The 23,028-nt window shown below is 28.7% G+C and overlaps 1 protein-coding gene across 1 annotated transcript in view; it reads right to left on the reverse strand.

The window, feature by feature from the left end:
- LOC107450121 (CD9 antigen) overlaps positions 1–21,571 on the reverse strand; it is an 80,995-nt gene extending 59,424 nt beyond the window's left edge. The window contains exon 1 of the mRNA XM_021147449.4: positions 21,363–21,571. Within this exon, the coding sequence (XP_021003108.1) occupies positions 21,363–21,428 (66 nt within the window). The 5' untranslated portion in view covers positions 21,429–21,571. The remainder of the gene's footprint in view (positions 1–21,362) is intronic.
- Between the last annotated feature and the right edge of the window lie 1,457 nt (positions 21,572–23,028).

A 23,028-nucleotide genomic window follows, 5' to 3' on the forward strand; every position in this document is an offset into this window, starting at 1 on the left:
TTATCCATATACTTTAAAAATATACCGGAAATAAATTCGTCCTAACTTAAAATTTATAATTATTAATGTGGAAGGGCAGATTCACCTATACATATCAAAAAATATACTAACAAAGAATTCGAATTAATTTATTATTAATAATAGCCGATAAGTCTGACTAAATAGTATCTTAAAATTATATTAATCAAACTAAGAATTCGAATTCTCAGCCCACCTAATCTAAAGTTAATTATTGACAAATTCACTAATATATTATTCTTTTTTAAAATACATTAACAATGAATTTGAAATAATTTATAATAAATAATTAATTATAAATAATTAATAACAAGTAAGACAGATTCACCAATGTATTAAAAAAATATCTTAGTGATGGGGGGGGGGGTTGAAAAAGTTCACCGAGTTGCAAAAATATTCTGAACTCGAATTCAATTTACATCAGATAAGTATCAGTAGAAACGTCCAACTAATTAAATTGCAGACGACTTTATAGTCTGCTAACTTTTTCTTGAACGAAACGACGGAAATGAGCGTAATTTACGTCCCACTTAATTATCCCGACTAGGTTATAAAAAATATACCCCAAAACGTTAAATAAACATTATCAGTTTTTCAAGAAACATTTAGAATGCTACATTTTTTTTTTCCAAAACAAGTTTTTTTCAGCATAAAAAATCAGTCTGGGAAGGACTGGTAACATAAAGTACGGGTAAAATTTAACATTTTCCTATATATTCTAATAATCGATGATGTCTGTTGGAGAAAAAAAAATATTCTGTCTTCTTTTTTAAATAAAACTTTTAAGTATCGTGGGATTTGATGACTAGCTTTTGCATTCTTTTTTTTTTCTTCGGTAAAAATCGATTTTTCGATTTATTTTAATGTTTTACGCACCATTACCAGATGGTTATTTTAAGCCAAACTGGGTCTTTTGACGCGATTGAACTATAATAGCCCCGTGAATGCTAACATAACGTCCTCATACAAATGTCTCGGCAAATATTGTAACACATTTCGTAATTCCGAAAAGAAGCTTTTGAATAAAATAGATGAAAGAATATTTAAAAGCCTTTCATCTTGATTCTTTGATTTCAAAATATGATGTAGAACTCAATAAAAATATATTTTCGAAAAATGTTCTTTGCATTTAACTTTTCAGTACGTCTAAAACCTTCTTCTATAATAAAAAGATTTTAGATATTTTTTTATTTAAAAATGGGTCGATGAAAGTCTCATTCAAATTGTATGCCTTAAGTTAAGGCTTAACACAAAGAACACAACATAAGTATGCTTTTACATAATAACATGCGTTCGATTCAGTAAAAAAGCAATAAAATATGTTTATTTTTGATAAATAGAAAAAATACTTTAAATCTAAACCATGTCAGGAGAAATAAAACTTCTAACATAATAACCATCACATCAAAAACTAAATAAAAAATAAAAATAGGGGAAAAAACGTTGTGCAAAATATTTAACTTTATAATTCGACGACATTTTTCTTGAAAATTAATTCGAAGCGAGTGCTAGTTATTTTATATTTAGTTATTCATTTAATATAGCTTTTAAATTAAATGAAGTTAAATTAAAGAATTTTAATTTAATATTCGAAGTTAGCTAATTAATAATCATCGTTGGAAGCACTAAAAAATACGAGATAGAAATTATGATATAAATCACATAACTTTTTATTAAAATTTTTTTAACTTAAACTAAAATTTAAGAGCAACTTATAAAAAAACATTCCAATTGTTGGGACTAACTAATTATAAAATCAAGTCTTCTCGCATATTTTGATAGACTTGCTATTAAGAAATTAAACAAATCAAGCATAATTTCACAATGTATTAATAAATCAATAGAGTCTAGCAAAAAAGGGACATCTGAACACATGAACTGGTTTGCATTTAGATTAAATCCTTTATAAAGTGACGTAATCAGAGATAATTCTATTTTATCGTTAACCTATGACACCGACAAGAAAAAATAGTGTGAGAAATGCATTTGCTTACAGTTATCTAAGCAACAGCGTCACTTTGGATTACAACGCACTTGGGCTTAGGCGTCAGAAAAAGAAAAAAAATATAGCCACTGTTTCGTCACCACAATGTGATGCTATTTTCTTTTCATCCTGAAAAAATGTTTATGAAATAACTAAAGTATGATTTTTAAGTTCAATAGATTTCTCACACATCCTCAATCACGTGAACTTTTTGGGCTTCGGATGGTTCTCAATAACATTTTCACTGAAGAAAATTAAAATACAATCAATCGAAGTTGCTATGGATATACAACATTATAATTGATAGAAAACCAAATAACACAAAGTTAAAAATGCCTATTTCTGAAATCTTACCTAAAATCATCGATCTTTATAGACATAGACACAAGTATCGTATACGTAACTATAAAATTTGAAACGCAAAATTTAAATGTCCGACTAGAATAGTTGTATTGATTTATAAAATAATCGTAATTAAAACTTCACCTCAAGACCATATTAAAATGAAAATATTGAATTGTACTTCAACAAAATAGAATATTAAAATGAAAATCGTCGTGAACTGTAAAGATTAAATACAGCCAAGGTACAGAATTATAAATAGATAGAAAATAAAAACCACAAAATAAAAAATATTCCTATCTTTAAGATCTCCATCCATCGACTATTATTTACAAAGACGTAAGAATCAAAGAATCGTATTCATATCAATGATATTGGAAACACAGAACATAAAAATTTTTACAAAAAAGAACCCTGCATTGATTAAAGTAAAAACATAGGGCTGAACGTTTTTAACATAGAATGTAACTGGGAAAACCACCAAAATAAATAAACAACAGATTAAAAATATCTCCCTCCCCATCTAAAAAAAGTCTTAAGTTTATTCTTCGAATTAATATCATAATCCGATTTATAAATGACAGAACATGTTAACGTAAAACTTCAATGTATCATCTCGTTTTTTAAAAAAAATAAAGATTTAAGTACTTGAAAACGCAGCTGAAATTGTGCAGAAAAAAAATGCGAAAAAAAAGTACTCTAATTAACATCGGGTTTTGATTTTGCATAAATTTAAAAATGTTTGCATTAATTCATCTTGAAACTCAAAAACAAATGTATATTGTAAACACCTTGGCCAAGGTAAACACATATAATATTGAAATAAATTAATTCAAAATTCTAAAATAATAATAATAATAAATAAGAAACATTGTTCGTGATTTCGTTTGCAATCTGGGTAGAATTTTAAAAAAAATATCAATCATTACTACAATTTCAATAATAATTTTCACTAACTGAATCAGGGGTCTGTCCAGACATTTCGTAAAAGATCCTGTTTTTGTGAAATTGTGAAAAAATTATTCACATTCTTTCAACCAGGGTCCTGATTTTATGAATCTGTGCAAATAGGGTCCGGCTATTGCAAAAAACTTTTTCAAGGAGTTTTTAAATTGTAAATAGATACAAGATTATGCTCAGCATCGTAAAATTATAATGAAGAAAAAATTAAATTTTCAAAAATAAACAGCAATTGTTGCTTCTAAATTAGAGATGCAGCTTACAAATATTTGGTATTTAGGATTTACTACTGAACGCAGAATATTCATTTCGGACGAATATTGGAAGAATCGTCTGCCGAAGACCAAACTTAATTCGTTTCCATCCATTTTTCTTGTTTCTGCCCAGGGAAGGGTTTATTCAATTAACAAAACAATAATGAAGATAAACAAATTTGTGAAGGGTCCGATTAAATGAAAAATCATTTTGTGAATGGTCCGTTTTTAAGTTAAAATATTTTTTGAAGGGTTCGTTTTTATGAAAAGATATTTTGTGAAGGGTCCGTTAACAGACCCCTGTGAATAAGCAAAAAAATGTGAAAAAAAATATGCTAATTAACATCTGTTGTGATTTTGCTTGAATTTTAAAAAGTTGTGCATTAATTCATCTTGAAACTCAAAAACAAATGTATGTTGTAAACACACATAACATTGAAATAAATTATTTCAAAATTCTAAAATAATAAGCAGAAAAAATTGTTTGTTATTTCGCTTGCAATCTGGGTATTCAGAAAAACAATTTCAGTAATAACTACGTTAATAAAGATACTATTAAAGTAGAGCTGCCGCTTCATCATTATGGTCAATATTCCTTTCTGTAAATTCCAAAAAAAAATATTTACCAATTATTGAACATTTAATGCTAGAAATTATTCAAACAAATTCACAAACCCAATATGCAAACTGTGTCACTTATATACAAATTTTCAATATTGATTTCAGAGTGAGTGACATGCATGAATAGTTTATTGCATGTGACAATAAAGTTTATTTGGTTTCCATGGTGACCATACATTGGACATGCATGATGTAGCTAAACCATAGCGTTTACCTATCAAAAAGACCTCTAATGAAAAATTGACTGATGAGGCATCATAGGTTAATAGTTTTCTGTGTCGAAAGCGATAAGATTATCGAAGCACTTAATCAACATATTCCTGCTTCTGGCAACAAATCGATACGAAGATACCAAATGGTAACTGGAAGTAAACAAATCACTGCCACGAATATTCAAGTCTTTAAACAGGCAAAAAGTTAAAGATTTTTTTTTTTCAAAAAATATTCTGCAGTAAACAAGCCATAATCGATTTTTTTTTTCGAAGTAACTTAAACTGTCTTAAAAAATGTAAGTCAGCAAAATGTTTTATTTTTTAATTTCAGTTTTTCTTTCTTTTTTTACTGAGTACAACCTAAAAACGTTCTAGTCGCAGTAAGAGTCTAAGAATCCTTGAAATCTTAACATTTGTCTACTACACTGCAAAAAATTTTGGATCAAATTATGGTAAAAATACTGGCACTCAGGGGGCCGGTACTTTTTATCATAAAATCCATTTTTACAGGAAAATGTTATGGGATAAAAAAAGCTGACATACCGTAATTTTTAAAATAATAATTACAGAAAAATCACCGAACCACTCAAATTAAATAAATATTAATGTAAAAATTACGGTATATTTTACGGTAAAAATGGATTTTACGGATGATGCACTTTAAGTGCCGGTACTTTATACCATAATTTGATCTGAAATTTTTTGCAGTGTATCCATTTTTAGGGAATCCGAAACGTCACCGTAACACTTAAACGTCTTTTAAGATTGCAAACGTTAACTTTAATCACCTACTTATATTTTTTCATAAAAATTTGATTGTTTTCCTTGTGACAACTGACAAAATATAGAAACCTTCAAAACACATCAACTAAATCACTAAGTTTAGCTTCAAATCACAAATTATATTTATTTATTTATTTTTTTTACTTATTGTACACTTATTTCAAACTATTCATCTTTCTGGAAGAGTGAAAAAAATTATTACACATAATTTGAATTTACATGTTGTGTAGTTTACATAATCATAATTAAATTTCCTTTAAATAATAATATTGGCATATTTTTTAATATTTACTAATCATAAAATATTACTCAACACCAAATTCAACTTGAAATAAAAGGTCAAGCATCTGATTTATAATGATTATTAAAGATTCTTCCTTTCTTATTTTGCTATTTGAAACAATACTACTTTAACCATTAATTACTTAACATTCGAAAAATAATTCTTGCTAGTTCTGCGAAGTCAACATCTTCAAAAATTTCAAACTTTTAACTTTACCACTTCCTTAATAACACAAATAAAAGAAATATAAAAAAAATAAATAACACGTATTTAATCTGATCTATCAGCCGAATGATTAGTTACAAATTATAAAAAATATCCTGAAGTTAAAATTCCTTTTTCAGAATAAAACTTATTACGGAATAACAGGCCAGGATAGCCTGGTTGGCAGGGGCGCTTCTCAACGTTCGTGAGAACGTTAGTTCGAATTCAGCCTGCCGAAGACTCCCCGTGTAATGGTGACTGGTACACGTTAAATCTGTCAGGTCACAAAGCCCTCCACGTACCCATAAGAAATTATACCTCTGGAAATATTGAATTTGAGATTGAGCGTTCTCTGGTTCGGGTCAAAATTACGATCTCGATGAACGTATGGGTCCGCCCTTTAACTGGGTGTGATATATGGGAGTGACAGAAGTAGAATTCTCGGTCATAGATGGCGCCACTGGAAAACAAGAACAATCGCCCCTCTTGCCTTAATGGGCTACGACAACAACAATACGGAATAAATGGAAAATAATAAGTACAGTTTATATAGTTTTGGCGACATAGTAACCTCACGCCTGAGATGTGGTTTTTCTGCTTTAAAGTGTAACATACAATAAAAATAAAATGCACAGAAATTGTATTAAACACTTTCAATGCCAACAAAAGCAACTGCAATGCTAACAAATAACGCCAACACTTTACATGCCGTGCGCTCATTTTTTAACAGACGAGTTCAGATATGCATCATGTAAGTCGAGCACTAATATAATTGACGAATATTTTAATTACTGCATTTTTTTCCAGCATGCTTGATCATCTAAGTTAAGTTATGGTTAAGTAATGATCAATTAAGTGCTTTTGATCGGTTACAGTTATAGTTAAGGAATGATTTACTCGAACAAGAAATAAAATAAATTTCATAAAAAGTGAAAAGGAACCGTGGCCTCCCTCGGTTTCAGAACCGATCGAAACGCCAACTGTAATCACCCAATGCGCCTCTTTTGGTGCATTCACTAATGGTTTGCTATCCCCCTGGTTATTAGGAAAACTAACAGAAATTCAGAAACATGAACAAATACATTTTTGCCAATAGTACCATGAAAATAATTAAATGGAACTAAAATATCTAAATAATTTGCCGTTATAAAATTTTATTGATACTTCAGGGGTCTGTCCAGACATTTTGTGAAAGGTCCGTTTTTCGTGAATTTGTGAAAAAATTACTCACATTCTTTCAGCCAGGGTCCGCTTTTATGAATTTGTGCAAATAGGGTCCGTTATTGCAAAAAAAAAAACTTTTTCAAGGAGTTTTTAAATTGTAAAGACATACAAGATTATGCTCAACACTGTAAAATTATAATTAAAGAACTTAAATTTTAAAAAATAAACAACAATTGCTGCTTCTAAATTAGAGATGCAACATACAAATATTTGGCATTTAGCCTATACTGCTGAACGCAGAATATTCATTTTGGACGAATAATGGAAGAATCGTCTGCCGAAGACAAAACTTAATTCGTTTACATCCATCTTTCTTGTTTTTTGCCCTGAAAAGGGTTTATTCGATTAACAAAATAATAATGAAGATAAACAAGTTTGTGAAGGATCCGATTAAAAGAAAAATCATTTTGTGAAGGGTCCGTTTTTAAGTTAAAATATTTTGTGAAGGGTCCGTTTTTATGAAAAGATATTTTGTGAAGGGTCCGTTAACAGACCCAAATTTCTTCTAAACAGACCCCTGTACTTTGATATGAAATTGATACTTTTTTAATAAATGAGTAGTGCTTACTATTTATTAGCAAGATTCAAAAGTATAAGAGTAATTAAATATACATTAACTGAAACCAACCAAACGTAATGACTATGATCACGAAATCAAGTCGATTTGAATCGTTCTACGATAATTAGTAAATACAAAAGAATTTCTTATAAATAAATTCTAAACTCAATGAAACTTTATATGCAAATATAAGTGGGAAAGCAGAATGATGTGATTATAAAGGGAAGAGGAAACATTTTTTTATTAGGTTTAGAGTCTTAGTTCTAGTAACTTGAATTAAACTTTTTTTTTTCATTATTAAATATTTTTCTCCACAATTTCATTAAATCTTACATTAAATGAGGAATGTAAAATAGTCATTAAAAAATTAGCATACAAATACTCGAAATAGTATACAAATGGGAAAAAAATATTTCAAGAAAAGTCGTTATTTTTATTCAAGTTTATATCTTCTCCAATTTGATAAAAAGTACTTTTCCTTTTCCTCATTAAAATCTATTTAGCGTGATATTCTTTAAACCAAGATTATTAAATTCCTTCGAATAAAAGCAAAACCAAAAAAAAGTGCTAAAAGAAGTAAAAGCAAAAATAAAATAAAAAGTTTTTTTCTTCAATACAAACGCTTTAAAACCCACAAAAAAGTACCAACTTATTAAAGTGACTTTCAAAAACCTGCGAACTCCCAACTCCTCACCTCCCTCTTGACTCCATAAGAGAAAACGTTTAGATATTTCTTTTGTAGGAAATAAATGGAATGCAAGTGGAAGGAGAGAGCAAACACCCATTAGCAGATTCCCTCTACTTAATGTCCTTTTGGCGCACTTTACCATCCTGCTGTTTTACCTTGTGAATAATTAATTAAACGTGAAGAATTTGCTGAGAAGCATGATTCTGCAGCAATTGAGCATTTTGGCGCTTAGAAAATTAGCTTAAATGTCGAGAAGTCTATGATAAAGAGGCTGACTTTTAAAGCGCCATTTTAGAACTATTTTAGGAGTTTTCAATTTTCACAAAACAAATGACATTTAAAATTCAATAAATAACGAAACTTTATCTGTAATATCACCAGAAAAGAGATTCGTGGTACTTTGAGATAATGATTTTATGAAATAATTGAGAAAAAATGTAGCAAAACTTTCCTAAAATTGAAAGAAATAAAAATTTGATAGAATCATTTTTTTTTTTTTTTACTTATGGAACTAGATATAAAGTAAGTAGTGTTGGGACGCTTGGGATTTATGATGTTTTATTTTTAATTTCTACAGCAAGTTTAATTTATTTTTGTTATGTTTCTCCAAGAATGGCGATATTTTCTCTAAAAGGTAAATATCATTGTAAAATTTTAAATAATAATAATAAATAAATAATTAAATTAAATAATATAAAAATAAAAAAATAAACAAATTATTATATTTTTACATACATTTTTGTCATGCATTAGATAGGAAACGGGCTCAATCTGAGTCGGACACGAGTTAGTTAACTAAAACGTTTTTGCTCATGACAAAGTGTTCATAATCTTTGTTCAAATAAATACATAAAAATCTGTTCGTTAATTGAATATCGAAAAAAACATTTAGCATAAACAATTTAAAGAATAAAATGTCTTGATCAGAAAATAGGCTCTCGCATTCCATAAAAAAAATTGTTTGCAATTTTTAACACATCACCCATGACTAAACCCCTTGCCTCCTTTTCCAGGCATATATCTTTTAACGGCTATGGTAGGAATGCACTTAATTATGGCACTGGTCAGATGAGGAAAACAGCGCCTAAGCTGGTACCCCTCTCTCGGAACTTCCACACCACAATCAATGAGAAGACGTTTAGCCACTACAGATTTAACGTATACAAGCAACTTGCTACGTATACGCTCGTTGTTCTGTCTGCTCCTAGGATCGAACTCGCGACGTCCAGCTCTTCACCAGTAGTGTGAGTGTTGCCTTAATCAACTGCGCCACAGGAGTGCTTGCGTTTTTCGAACACCGTCATGATTTTGTCAACCAATTCTTTTAGCTTTTCCGGAAGAAAGCTAAGCAAAAGATAAATAAAAAACATTGTTTAGGCTTTGAGCTTATTCAGATAACAAGTCCTTGATTTTGGACAGGATCATTCAGATTACAAGTCCTCGATTTTGGACAGGATCAATCTTCCATAAATGATTCCGGATTGTTTTGTTAACATACAGTCCGGATGACTCTGATTTTGAAGGCGCCATACGAGACAAATGATCAAGAATCTCAAATTATAAAATCTACCGAATACTTTTCAATAATTGTTAAGCAACTTCACATGTATTTCTTCATTTATTTAAAATAATTCAATTGTTATTTCATTTGTTCATTTAAAATAAATAAATGAAATGTATTGTATAATTTATAATTTTAGATGATTTTCTCCTATTGCAACAATTAATAAATCAGTTTACGTTCATTTGAAGTATACCAAGACAAAAATCGATAATATAAACAATTTTGAATAGGGAGATCGCGAACATCATTTCTTATATAGACATCAAAATGATTTTAACAAATTTACTTTCCTTAAAAATTTCCCAATCGCACTTTCTCTTTCTATCTTCCTTCCATCTATTTCTTTTTTCCCCCTCCCCTTTAACTTGAAATGAAACCTTAAGTTTTCAGTAAACATAATACATAAAATACAGACTTCCCTTTGCTCGTTTTAATACCATTTCAAAGTTAATATGATAACATAAAAGGTCTGAAATTTCGCTGAAAAATCCCATTCTTTGATGCATGTCTAAACAACTTATTCAAAAAAGAAAAAGTTAAGATGTTTAAAGAGAGTTAAAATGGAACAGTTTTTGCTTCATGAGCATAAAAGTAATACGAAAGTTTTCAAATGGAAACGGAACAATTTGTCAAATAAACTTTTCCCTTTAAGATCAAGAGAAGAAATACTGACTGAAGGAAGTAAAGTACAACTTCTTTCCGTTTTTATAGAGTTTTATTTGTTTAGAAAACTTTCTTCTGAAAGGGAAAAACATCTGTTTCTTAGTTTATCGGCTTCATTTCTTTCTTAGAATGTATTCAAAGGTTGAATAGGAGTGACATAACGGAAGCTATTCAATACATCTTAAATGCTGTAGTTCTGAAAGATCATTCTTTTCTTTTCTTTTTAAATACACTAACAGAATGAACTCTTCACCCGATTTAACGTAATTGGAAGAAAATTTTAACAAGGGAAAAAGATAGTAAGCAAATGTATTCAAAGGTTAAATAAACTGTTATAACAAATGCTCTTCAATAAATTTTAAATGCTTTAGATCTAAAAAAGTATTCTTTTTCGTCAACATATACAAGCAGATTGTAATAACGTAAGCTCCGCCCGATTTAACATGTCAGGGGTCTGTCCAGACATTTTGTGAAAGGTCCGGTTTTCGTGAAATTGTGAAAAAATTACTCACATTATTCTTTAAACCAGGGTCCTGCTTTTATGAATTTGTGCCAATAGGGTCCTGTTATTGGAAAAAACTTTTTCAACGCGTTTTTAAATTGTAAAGAGATTCAAGATTATGCTCAGCACTGTAAAATTAAAATTAAAAAAATTACATTTTCAAAAATAAACAGCAATTGCTACCTCTAAATTAGAGATGCAACATACAAATATTTGGTATTTAGCCTATACTGCTGAACACAGGATATTCATTTCGAATGAATATAATGGAAGAATAGTCTGCCGAAGACAAAACTTATTCGTTTACATCCGTCTTTCTTTCCCTCCCTCCCCTTCCTGGGAAAGGTTTATTCAATTAACAAAACAATGATGAAGATAAATAAATTTGTGAAGGGTCCGATTAAAAGAAAAATCATTTTGTGAAGGGCCCGTTTTTATGAAAAGATATTTTGTGCATATATTACCCCTGCATATGGTCATACATTTTGACAAGGGAAAACGATAGTAGAGAGCAATCAAATGTATTCTTAGAATGTAATCAAATTTTGAATAAAAGAATAACAAACTTTTTTCAGTAAATTTTAAATGCTTTAACTCTGAAAAACTATTCTTTTTTTTAACACAGGCAAACATAATGTTACTCTTCCCACGATTCAATATAATTGACAATACATTTTAACATAGGGAAACAATGGTAGATAATAATGAAAATACATTCCTAGAATACATTCTAAGGTTGAAAAGAAGAGACATGATGAACGCTATTCAATACATTTTCAATGCTTTTAAATTTTCATCTTTTTTTAACACATAACACACAAATACAATGAGAGATCTTAAGAGGTCCTAAAAAAGAATATAATGATAGTTATTAGAATTATAGACTACATATGCTGTACAAAAATGCATAACTTTCATTCTGTAACCTACAAATATATTAATCTAAAAAATAACTTAAACTTTAGTTATAACGCTAAATAAAAAAGACAGGTGGGGCCGTTTGGGCCCTCGTTTTTTGTTGTTCTGTAATTCAAAATATAACTTACTGAAAGTATTAGGTATTTCTGACTTTTTATTGCTTGATCCAGTTTAAGTGCTTATTTAATCATTCATGTATTAGCCTAGTAAAAACGTATAAGGAAACTTAAGCCTTGAATGAAGGGGGGAGGACAGGGTGGTCCCAAAGGTATTTTAGTAGGTACCCCATAAGTACGGTTTAGTTGGTATGTTTGGTTATTAGATACCCTTTGGTAGATATGAAGTACCCTAATTTCATTAGGAGGGAAAAACAAGAGTATTTCAAAATATCTGTAATTCTGGCCCCTTCAAACTTTCTAGGTATATAGCAGTGTTCAGTCTCTCTAGTGTTAAGCTGATTAAATCATTCTTTTTAATGCTTCAATAAAATTTTGCACATACATATGATGATTAGCACTTTATAAAAATGTTTTATAAAAATTTGGGCAAGGAACCACTAATTATGACAAACGACAAACACAGACTATCGATTCAAAATTATTTCATTGATCATCAAAATTTAAGAAAAAAAAAGAAGAAAAAAGACTAGCACTCACTAGTCATATTTTGCTCGGCGTCAAAAATTTTAAAAGAGCCCTAAAAAATCGCGATATGGCGATCACAATCATATATGAAATAAAGGGATGCTGTTTGTCACACATTGTCTCAAGGCGATTTAAAATTAATATTAATTCATTAAAGTTAATAAAAGTGTAGAAGCAAGTAACAATTGTCTAGTAGTACAATTTAGACGTGTAATGATAGTATTTTTTTTTATTATTTATATTACCAAGGGTATTCTGAGATTTTTAGTGGAGGGCTCTGTTTCTCTCATATTATGAAAAATTTACTCATAATATTGTGAAAATCAGGTACAGTATTAGTAATTGTGTGAAAAAATCACAAAAACCAACAGCGGATCTAAATTTCTCTTAAAATGATCTTGCACTTCTTTTAAAAAATTCTGCAGTGTAAGAAAATTTCACAGAATCGTAATTATTTTAGAAAAAACTATTGAAAAAATTGTATAGTTATATGCTCTTTCATATTTATATTACTATGACGAACCCTCGATCGACGGATATTACTATGACGGACTCTCTTACGAGCCACATTCTTATTTAAACAATAGGGAAAGAACAATATTTTTTGCTCTATTTTAAAGACTTGGGTTTAATATCAGGATTTTGAAAATGCAAGTTAAACATCAGTATTCTAAAGATACAGGATAACTTAGCTCATTATTTTAGAAAAGATTACAAGAAATATTTCGATAACGTAAAAAAAGGCTTTTGGTCCATTAAGCTATTGGTCCATTGGAATTTCTATTTAGTTTCCTCTATAGCATTAGCTATAGAGGAGACATTTAGACTAAGGATGAAAACGAAACTTTTGTATGATTCAGGATATTTGGAAGCAAAAAGGCAATTAACAAATGGCATAAACAAATGTGTCATTGACTCCTCGATCACTCGTTTATTTATGTTTTTTCCAATGAAGGCAAAAAAAAAATTTATACTTTTCAAAACAAGAAAATAAACAAATTAAATTTTGCTTATTTATAAACAATTCAAAGTTCTAATGAATTAAAATAAAGCAGTTTAGTGACCAATAATTTCCCAGCACTCGAATATTTCAAAATTTATTTACTTATCCAAAAAAAGAAGTAGCAACCAACTATAAACAGTAATAACGCTTAACAGCCAGTTTAACAATAAAATTTAAAACAAATTCGCAACGGCAAAACACAGAATGATAACATGATGGTAATTCGTTCAATTTATAGTTCGAAAGTGCAAGCTAAAATAGAACTCAAAAAAGAAAGCAAGTGATAACTACACAGCATCGACCAATTTAAACTTTAATTAAGGGATGAGAAAACATAGCATTATTTTTCTTAATGCACAATTAAAAAAAACAAATGCTTGCCACAAGTATCGTAATGATGCAGATAAGTCACTTTTAATTATATTAAAAAAACTAATTAATGTTATTAGTTTTAATTAAAGTATCTAATATAGCACAAATAAAATTAAAACAGTAAGAATATAATAATAAATAAAAAAATAATTCAAAGAAAGTTCAGTGAGTTAAAGTCACAATCATAGTTTCTGTTATGAAATGTGTGAAAACGGCCTGTAAATTTATCTTAAAAAGGATAGTTTAACTAATTTAAAAAGAAGCTAATTAATTTATGAATCACACTCATATTTACTAAATGCTGGGGTTATTTCAGACTTTGTGAGAGGTCTATTTCTTGAGAAATATCTACTCATAATTTTAAAAACTTGTGAAAATAGGAACCAGTTTTTTGTGATTTTGAAAAATCACAAAAACCAAAAGATTTGTTTAAGCTTTTCGTAAAAAATCCAGTTTTCGTAAATTCGTTGAAAATCTTCTGATTATTTTCTGAATTTAAGATGAGAATCGTTCTTTTTGCCACGGTCTTTTTTTTTTTTTTTTTTTTTTTTTTTTTTTTGTGGGGAAAAAACCATTTTAAGGGGCTGTATTTTAAAATTATAAATTAAAGAACGTCATCTAGCTTTTGTTTAAGCTTTTCGTAAGTACGAAAATTAAAAGTAAAAGTTATGAATTAAAGAATGGCATCTACTCCGTTTTTCAAAAAGCCCATTTTTAGGAGCAAGTTTTTTTTAAAGAAATGAAAAATATTGTGAACAATCCGTTTTCTACGGTAATAAATTTAAAAGTATTAATAAACATACATTTAAAAACACATATTATGTAATTAATAGTAAACAAAAATTTAAAATTAATACGCAATGTTATCAAAAAAAAGTGTTTTTATCCATATTTTAGAACACTAGTACTTTTTAACAAAATTAAACATAGGACATTTTAAACGTAATATTTAATTGCATACCTTAAAAGCAATACACAGCAAATTAATGATTATAGTTTGAGATATTTGAAGAACATTTGTTATGGATTTTTTAAAAACAAAAAATTGATTGAATTTAACAAAAATATGACCTTTAGAGTTGATTTAAAGTCTAAAAGGTTATAACATTTTAGACCAGAAAAACCAAATAACTCAAAACTAGAAAATGTTTGACTAAATGTGATGCACTTGTAAGCCCATGTTTATTAATTGATTCCTCAGTAATAGTTTATAGGCTATGAGTACAAAATTTTACAGGTTATGAATACAGGGGTCTGTCCAGACATTTTGTGAAAGGTCCGGTTTTTGTAAAATTGAGAAAAAATTACTCTTCATTTGTGAATATAAAATAAGCGCTAAATCACATTCTTTTAGCAAGGGTCCTGCTTTTATGAATTTGTGCAAATAGGATCCGGTTATTTCAAAAAAAAATTTTTCAAGGAGTTTTTAAATTGTAAATAGATACAAGATTCTGCTCAGCACTGTAAAATTATAATAAAAAATAAATAAATTTTCAAAAATAAGCAGCAATTGCTGCTTCAAAATTAGAGATGCAACATACAAATATTTGGTATTTGGCCTATACTGCTGAACGCAGAATATTCATTTCGGACGAATAAAGGAAGAAGCGTCTGCCGAAGACAAAACTTATTCGTTTACATCTGTCTTTCTTGTTTTCGCCCCTAGGAAAGGTTTATTTGATTAACAAAACAATAATGAAGATAAACAAATTTGTGAAGGGTCCGATTAAAAGAAAAATCATTTTGTGAAGGGTCCGTTTTTAAGTTAAAACATTTTGTGAAGGGTCCATTTTTATGAAAAGATATTTTGTGAAGGGTCCGTTAACGAACCCAAATTTCTTCTAAACAGACCCCTGGAATACATCAAACTGAAAACCTAATTTACTATATACATTTTAAAGAAAATATAAATAAGATGTCTCCATATAATTTAACGCAAAAACCAATATCGTTCATCAACTTAATGATAACAAAATTAAATATACTTCATTATAATTTTCTTCCCAGTAATTAAGCAGCTTTCTTCAATATTTACTTAATTTAGGTGTTTTCTTCAATATTAGCTTCATTTAGGAATTATCTTCAATATTTGCTCCGATGTTCACATGTTAGCATAAACACCTAACGGAAAACGCTGCTCCAGTATAATCAATAACCGCTTTTAAATACAGAAACATATATCCACCTCACTTCAAGATATGTTCACAACTCGGCAATCATTATTGTAATTTACGGTTCATCGATTTGTCCAAGTATTGAAACTCGGTCACTGAGACCGATGTACCCTTCTAGCATGTAAAACCAAGATGATGACAGGAAAAGGATAAATACGTATATTAATACTGTTGTCTCGGGTTGTGGGGACACCTAAACTTCTCCGTGAATATTTTTAAGCATTTAGAAATTAAATCTACTTTCATTGTATATTTCACTAGTTAGGAATACCTAGAAATAATTGATAAATAGTTATTTGAACTGAAATCAAGAGCGAAAATTTTATCCAAAACACGATATTTGCGTTAATTGGCATATTCGCAGAAACATATACGTTTAAATAAAAGTTTCCCGAGCTTATCGAAGCCCCTTAGTAATTAAGATCTTCTTGTCGAAATAAACAACTGTCACCAAAATTTCCGGATCAAATTATGGTATTAAGTACCGGCACTTTAAATGCTTCATCCGTAAAATTGATTTACCGTAAAATCTATTTTATCCGTAAAATATTACACCATAATTTTTACGGTAATATTTATTTAGAGTGATTCCATGATTTTATGGTAATTATTACTACAAAAACCACGATATTTTTTGATCCGTAACATGTCATGTTCCAGTAAAAAGTACCGATCCGGTACTTTTTACCGTTTTTTGATCCAGAATATTTTAACAGTCTACTTTCACGTACGATTTTAGTTACTTAATTGGTTGCATTAATCATCGGATTTGTTTTGTATGCATTGTTTGTGGAACAAAAAAAATAAAGTAGTAAGATAAAAATTAATCTGGAATAGAAATCCATTTTTTGTTTACATTTGCAAATCTTCAAAATTTAATGGAAGAGTAAGATTTGGAAGAAAAAAAAGCAATAAAAAGTAACTGACTAACATTCATGTCGAATAGATTGATGTTCGCAACTTGGTATAACGCCAATACCAACAATTCTCTACACCCAAATATACAATGCAGCTGTGGTTATTCCATGATTTTGTAATAGATCCGTTTCTGTGAAATAGAGAAAATCTACTCAAAAATTTTTCAGCATGAAACAGAATCCTGATTTTGGGAAAATTAACGAAACCAGTGCTTTATCTTAACTTTTTGCAAAGGATCCGTTTTTCTGAAATATAGAAAAAATCTACTTATAATTTTGTAATGTTGAGTCTTGCGAAAAACGTACAAACCATGTCTGCCCAGGAGATATAATTTTAAAATTAATAAATAAAAGATGTCATTCACTCCATTTTTCAAATTAATTAAAAGTTTCGTGAAGGCTAGCTACCTTTCTTCAATAAAACATTTCGAGATTTTTCGCATACTTTCCATATCTTCCCTTTTTATTTGTAGTGTTTGAATTGTTTGACTCCCATTACAGTGGTCATTATCGGACCTTTATAGCAGACCATTCTCAAAATAATTTATCCTTATAACGTAGATACTTTACAATATCATTTATCGTTAAAACGGAACATTTACAAGAAGTTTTAGAGTGAGAAAGAACATGGTGGCTTTTTGAGTTTGTGGCCATAAGTAGTGAATATTATACTCGCTATTATAATAAATGATAAAAAATTATATAACAAAATGACTTTAGTAATAGGTTTTCTCAAAAATTAACTACACATATGTATTAGCAGTTTTCAATAAATCAATAATTGTAATTTTCCGTACAATTCAGATTTTAATTATTAAAATTTTGACGCAACATTTTAATTTTTTAAATACTCCGTAATTACAAATAAACATTATTTTATTACAAAGGGTAACGAAACAATAAAAATTTCACACTTAATATTAAAAATTATATTTCACAAAACATATAATCAATTCAAATTCCACTAAGTTACTGAAGAACATTTTATGTTTAACTCTAGTTAATTTTAAAGGGACCTTCCGCAAATGATGTCACGCTTGGAAGGTAGGAGTGAGTTTGCAATAGAATAGTATTAATTCTTTTGTAAGATTTTCTTCCTTTTTTTTTCACTAAAAAAAAGTTTAGAATGCTTTAAAATACATATTTAATTACTTATGGCCCGCGTTAAGCATTCGCCACCTCATCAAATGCGATAAAAATCGTAAATTCGGAGGGAAAAAAATTGTTTTGGCGAATGATTTTTGAAAGGAAAAAAAAATGCATATTTTCTTCCATCTTGAAAAAAAAGGTCAAATTTTTTTGAACAAATCCTGTATTTTTTATTAGGTGACAGTCATGGATCCGTCGCATAGCTAATTAGAATAATATTAACTCCAGATTATGTAAGCATTAAGCTACAAGAGAGATTATGTAAGCATGATACGAACTACCATAAAATACAAACTACCAAGTACATTGCCGGATCATGCGATGTCGTGTGATGAAATTCTTTCCTATAGTTTATGTCAACAGGGGTCTGTCCAGACATTTTGTTAAAGGTCCTGTTTTTGTAAAATTGTGGAAAAAAACTATTTATAATTTGTGAATATAAAATAAACGTTAAGTCTCTTTCTTTTAACCAGGGTCCTGATTTTATGATAATAGGGTTCTGTTATTGCAAAAATTGCTAAAAACCTTTTCAAGTTTTTAAATTGTAAATAGATACAAGATTTTGCTCAGCAATTGCTGCTACTAAATTAGAGTTGCAACATACAAATATTTGGTTTTTAACCTATACTGCTCAACACAGAATATTCATTTCAGACGAATAATGGAAACAAAATCACTCACATTTTTAATTATTGCAATTGACATATTTCAAATAACACAACTTAGTAATGTATTACTTTTAATGTGTAATACGCATTAAGTAAACTTAAACAATTCTTAAATTTATAATATTTTATTTAAAAAATTGCCAGAAATTAATTTTTATTTACAGAATATTCCATTAATTAATTTTATGAATAAATATCATTTGTTCATTCACAAAAAAATTATGATTTAATATTGATAAGAATGCGCACACGATATTTGTAAAAGTAGAAATATTTTCTTCGAAAATACTACATTTGGAATTTAAACTTAGGAACTTAGTTTGTCTAGAATCGTTTTTCTCTCCCCCCCCCCCCCGCGGAAGGGTTTATTCGATTAACAAAACAATAATGAAGATAAACAAATCTGTGAAGGGTCCGATTAAAAGATTAATTATTTTGTGAAGGGTCCGTTTTTATGAGAAGATATTTAGTGAAGGGTCCGTTAACAGGCCCAAATTTCTTCTAAACAGACCCCTGGTCAATAAAACGTATTAAGTGGTAGCAAGATGCATATTATCGTCGCAAAAAATATTTTTTCTCATGACAATAACCTATACAATAACGTGACAACATTATGTTGCTTCCCATTTATCCTTATTTTACTGCTCTAGAAGAAGTTATCAAAAATTAACCCCAACCTACTCTTATTTCTTTTCCTCAAAGACGATAAAACATCTACATTTTTCATCCTCTCTCCCATTTATTGCTCATTTTATTCTTCGCGAATGTGAAATGATTCTTATTTGAATTTTATAAAATAGTTCAATTTATAGTAAGAAAATGGTCGAAGGAATAATCCCGAAGTACCGTAAATCTGTATTTTGAATTCAAGTTTTCTTTGGGGGAAAAATCATTCATAAAAAATTTTTAAGATTTACCTTTGGTTAAGAATTTTAAAATTCGGCTAATAATTTGAAGTCCTTAAAGCGGGCCCTGAGGTACAAACATATTTTTATATTTTTTATTAAAAATGGCATGAAACAATTGATGTATTGAAATTTTAATGAAATTTTTTACGCTGAGATTTATTTAAATAAACTGAGCTTAGTCACTTTGAGGCGGCTTATTTTGATTTTTAAATGACAAAAATAAAATATTTTGTTTTTGTACCTTTTATCACAAAAGTTGACGGCTAGAAATCTAAACTACATGAAAAGCTCTGAACGTCATAACTATAGAAAAAAAAAACACTATTTTTATAAGAGTTTTGCAAGAGTTCCAAAAATGGCCTAGCTTATAAATGAAATAGTGTATCAATCAATCATAGAAGTGCACCTTCTTTTTCAACAACAAAAAAAAAAAAGTATAATGGAAAGTTTTTTTTTTTTTTTTTTTTTTTTTTTTGAGACAGCGATGAATTAAATTACATCAATTCATTAAAATGTGACAATTATTTCTTAAAGAAATAAGAGCAATATCAATAAGTATTGAAAATAAATGTCATTGCATGTATAATCGGACCTCGTTATAGCGAACCATCTGCGGACCATGGAAATAAATCCACTATAAGCGATGGTTCACTGTATCCAAATTCTTTGAAAAAATATTTTTCAACATTCTATAGTCGTATTGTTGGAAATAGCGATGATTACCGTAGCCCATAATTGGCTTCACAAATGTTTAACTAACGAAATCTGTAGAGTCGCTCAGAAACGAATTTTCCTAATAGTAAATTTCTTCCTATAACAATCATTTTAATCGGAGAGTTAAATAACATTAAAAACATTTTAATTTTTTAGACTTTCAGCTTTTTATTAAAATTTTTTGATGTTATATCGTTTTTATTTGCGACGTTTTTGAAGAAAGTTGTATTAAAAAGTTGGAATTTCCGTGCAACCGATTCGCTTTCCCATGTGCCTGTAGAATTAAACAAACATTTGAGGTTTTACACACTCTGTCTTTTAGTTTTAGCAATTAAATTTTACAGGTTTTTAGCTTTGTGGAAATATGTATTTCTCCACTATATATAAATTATACTTACAAGATCTAACTACAATTGTTTCAATCATGTTTTTGTTAAATTAATTTATTAAAAAAAATTGTCGAAAGAATTAAATGTTTTGATAAGTAGATTAGAACTTCTCATTCTGCATATTTAAGTATTAATTTAATTCATTATATGATTAGTTGGAAAAACAATTATAAAATTTCTTCTATGTGCTAATAGACTAGTTTTTTTTAATTATTTTTTTATTGGAATGCAAGAGACTGCACAGTTACCATTTAAGAGCCGCATTTGGTCTCCTAATTGTAAGTTGAATTCCTTTAGGGTAATTTAAAATAATAAACCGAAGGAATATTTTATGTGTAACAAAATATTTCAGAAATTTTAATCACTAAAAGCATCACTGAATTGGCCGCAAACATGATAACTAGAGGGCATGGAAAACATCTCGGCATGTACATTTGAAATATAACTTAACTTCTGCTAAGTTTCCGCTAGGAAACTCATAACATAAAATGTTGTGAAAGAGCAACATAAACAAGCCCATTCACTTTAACAAATGCCATTCCAGGCACGTGGCGCGCATCTGTAACCCAACGCTCTTCCTCATCAGATGAAACTTTTTGGCGCGAATCGCATTTCGTTCAATCAGAATATATAATTATAACTTACCCAAAATATCAGATTGAAAATCACAACGAGGTATTTCATACAAGCGTAACATCCAGTAAGCCCCATTTTTCGATATCCTTTTTTTAATGAACACAAATAAAATAAACACCAAACGAGAAAAAACTTAAAAACACAGACGATTCTCACAAAACTTCGTTTCCACTCAACTCTCTCATCTGCTGCTCTCTTAATAATTCTTCACTTGAAAGGAGCGGAAAGATCAGAAATAGAATCCTTCAACGCGCCTGCGCAAAGGAAAATAGCCGCTTCCTGCATATGTGGCGCCATTAAACGGTTACTTGAAACAACTGTAGAAAAAAAATTTTAAAAGTTAAATTATGCCTAAGAGAGTAAATTAGAAAATTACGTTTAGTGTTTTTTTCTGTGAAAACTTATTTTCCCTTATTACATCACAAAGTTAACTTTTCGTTCCATTTAATCTTTTTTAATTTATGCTCTCCGAACGGTGTTTACGGTAATAAGTTACAACTAAGTTAAAAACGCTTGGTAATTTATTTATTTACTGTTCGCGTCAAGAGTGTCTAAATGATGCTTTATATAAGAAAATAATGCTAAGTAATAATAAAGTTCAAATAGGAAGTAAAAAAATAAATAATAATAAGTAAATAAGGTTAGTAACTGTAGCAATCAAAAACTGGAATTCAATGTTGGAAAAAAATTACTCATACGATTATTTAAAAAAACATAATAAAAAATATTTTTCTTAGTAAAAAAATTTTATGTTAATTCTTTCTTTCTTCAGAAAAAAAATATTACAAAATCAATGAAATATTTATTTTAAAAACCTAGGCTTTAAAATTTCAGGAAAGACTTGGGAAGGAAAAAACCATAATGATGATATGACGAAGTGGTAAGAAACAGTTTACTAGAAATTTAATTTATTTATTTAGAAATAATAGTCTCGAATTTCACTACATCATTAAAAAATGCAGAGTCGAAATTTCTGATGTTATGGTACATGAGAAATCAATAAATGAAACAACAGTTCCTCTTCTTCACAAAATTTCTAATTAATTGTATGATTTTTATTTTAATGTTTCATTATAAATAATTGCAATCGAAAAACTAATAATAGATTTATTCGTATTTTAATTAAAAAAATTTTCATCATGGTATTTTGCCCTCCACCCCCACCCTCAGAAATTTGTTCTTAGACAAAAAAAAAATTTTGAAAACTTTAAACATTTTGTATCTATATTGGACAACAAGAGATTAATTACGTACTGGAATGAAGTTAAAGCAGGTTTTAAGGCTACATATTAAGTGACCCAAAGTCTTCCCTCATAGTAACTTTGTACCACAGAATTTTCATTATTATTTTTTTTTTATTATCTTTTTTATTGATTTAAAATGAAGTCTACATTAAAAAAAGAGAATTGCCGACAAAAAATATATTTGTTCAACATTGCAATAAGAAAAATTAAAAAAAATTTAAAAACTCTATTAATATTGATAAAGAAAAACTATTTAAGTCGACCCATACGAAAAGAGGTGGAATTTACTCTTATTAAAGGCAAAAGGGCTTTATTTATATGAAAAGCAAACAACTCTAATCGTTGCTGCTAAAATTTTATAATTGATTTTATTAGTTAACAGGTTATTTTTTTTTTATTGGCTAATAAGCAATTTTAAAGTACCTTCAGTA

Source organism: Parasteatoda tepidariorum, chromosome 6, assembly GCF_982258835.1.
Source record: "Parasteatoda tepidariorum strain Cologne lab strain chromosome 6, Ptep-v5.0, whole genome shotgun sequence".
NCBI lineage: Eukaryota > Metazoa > Arthropoda > Arachnida > Araneae > Theridiidae > Parasteatoda > Parasteatoda tepidariorum.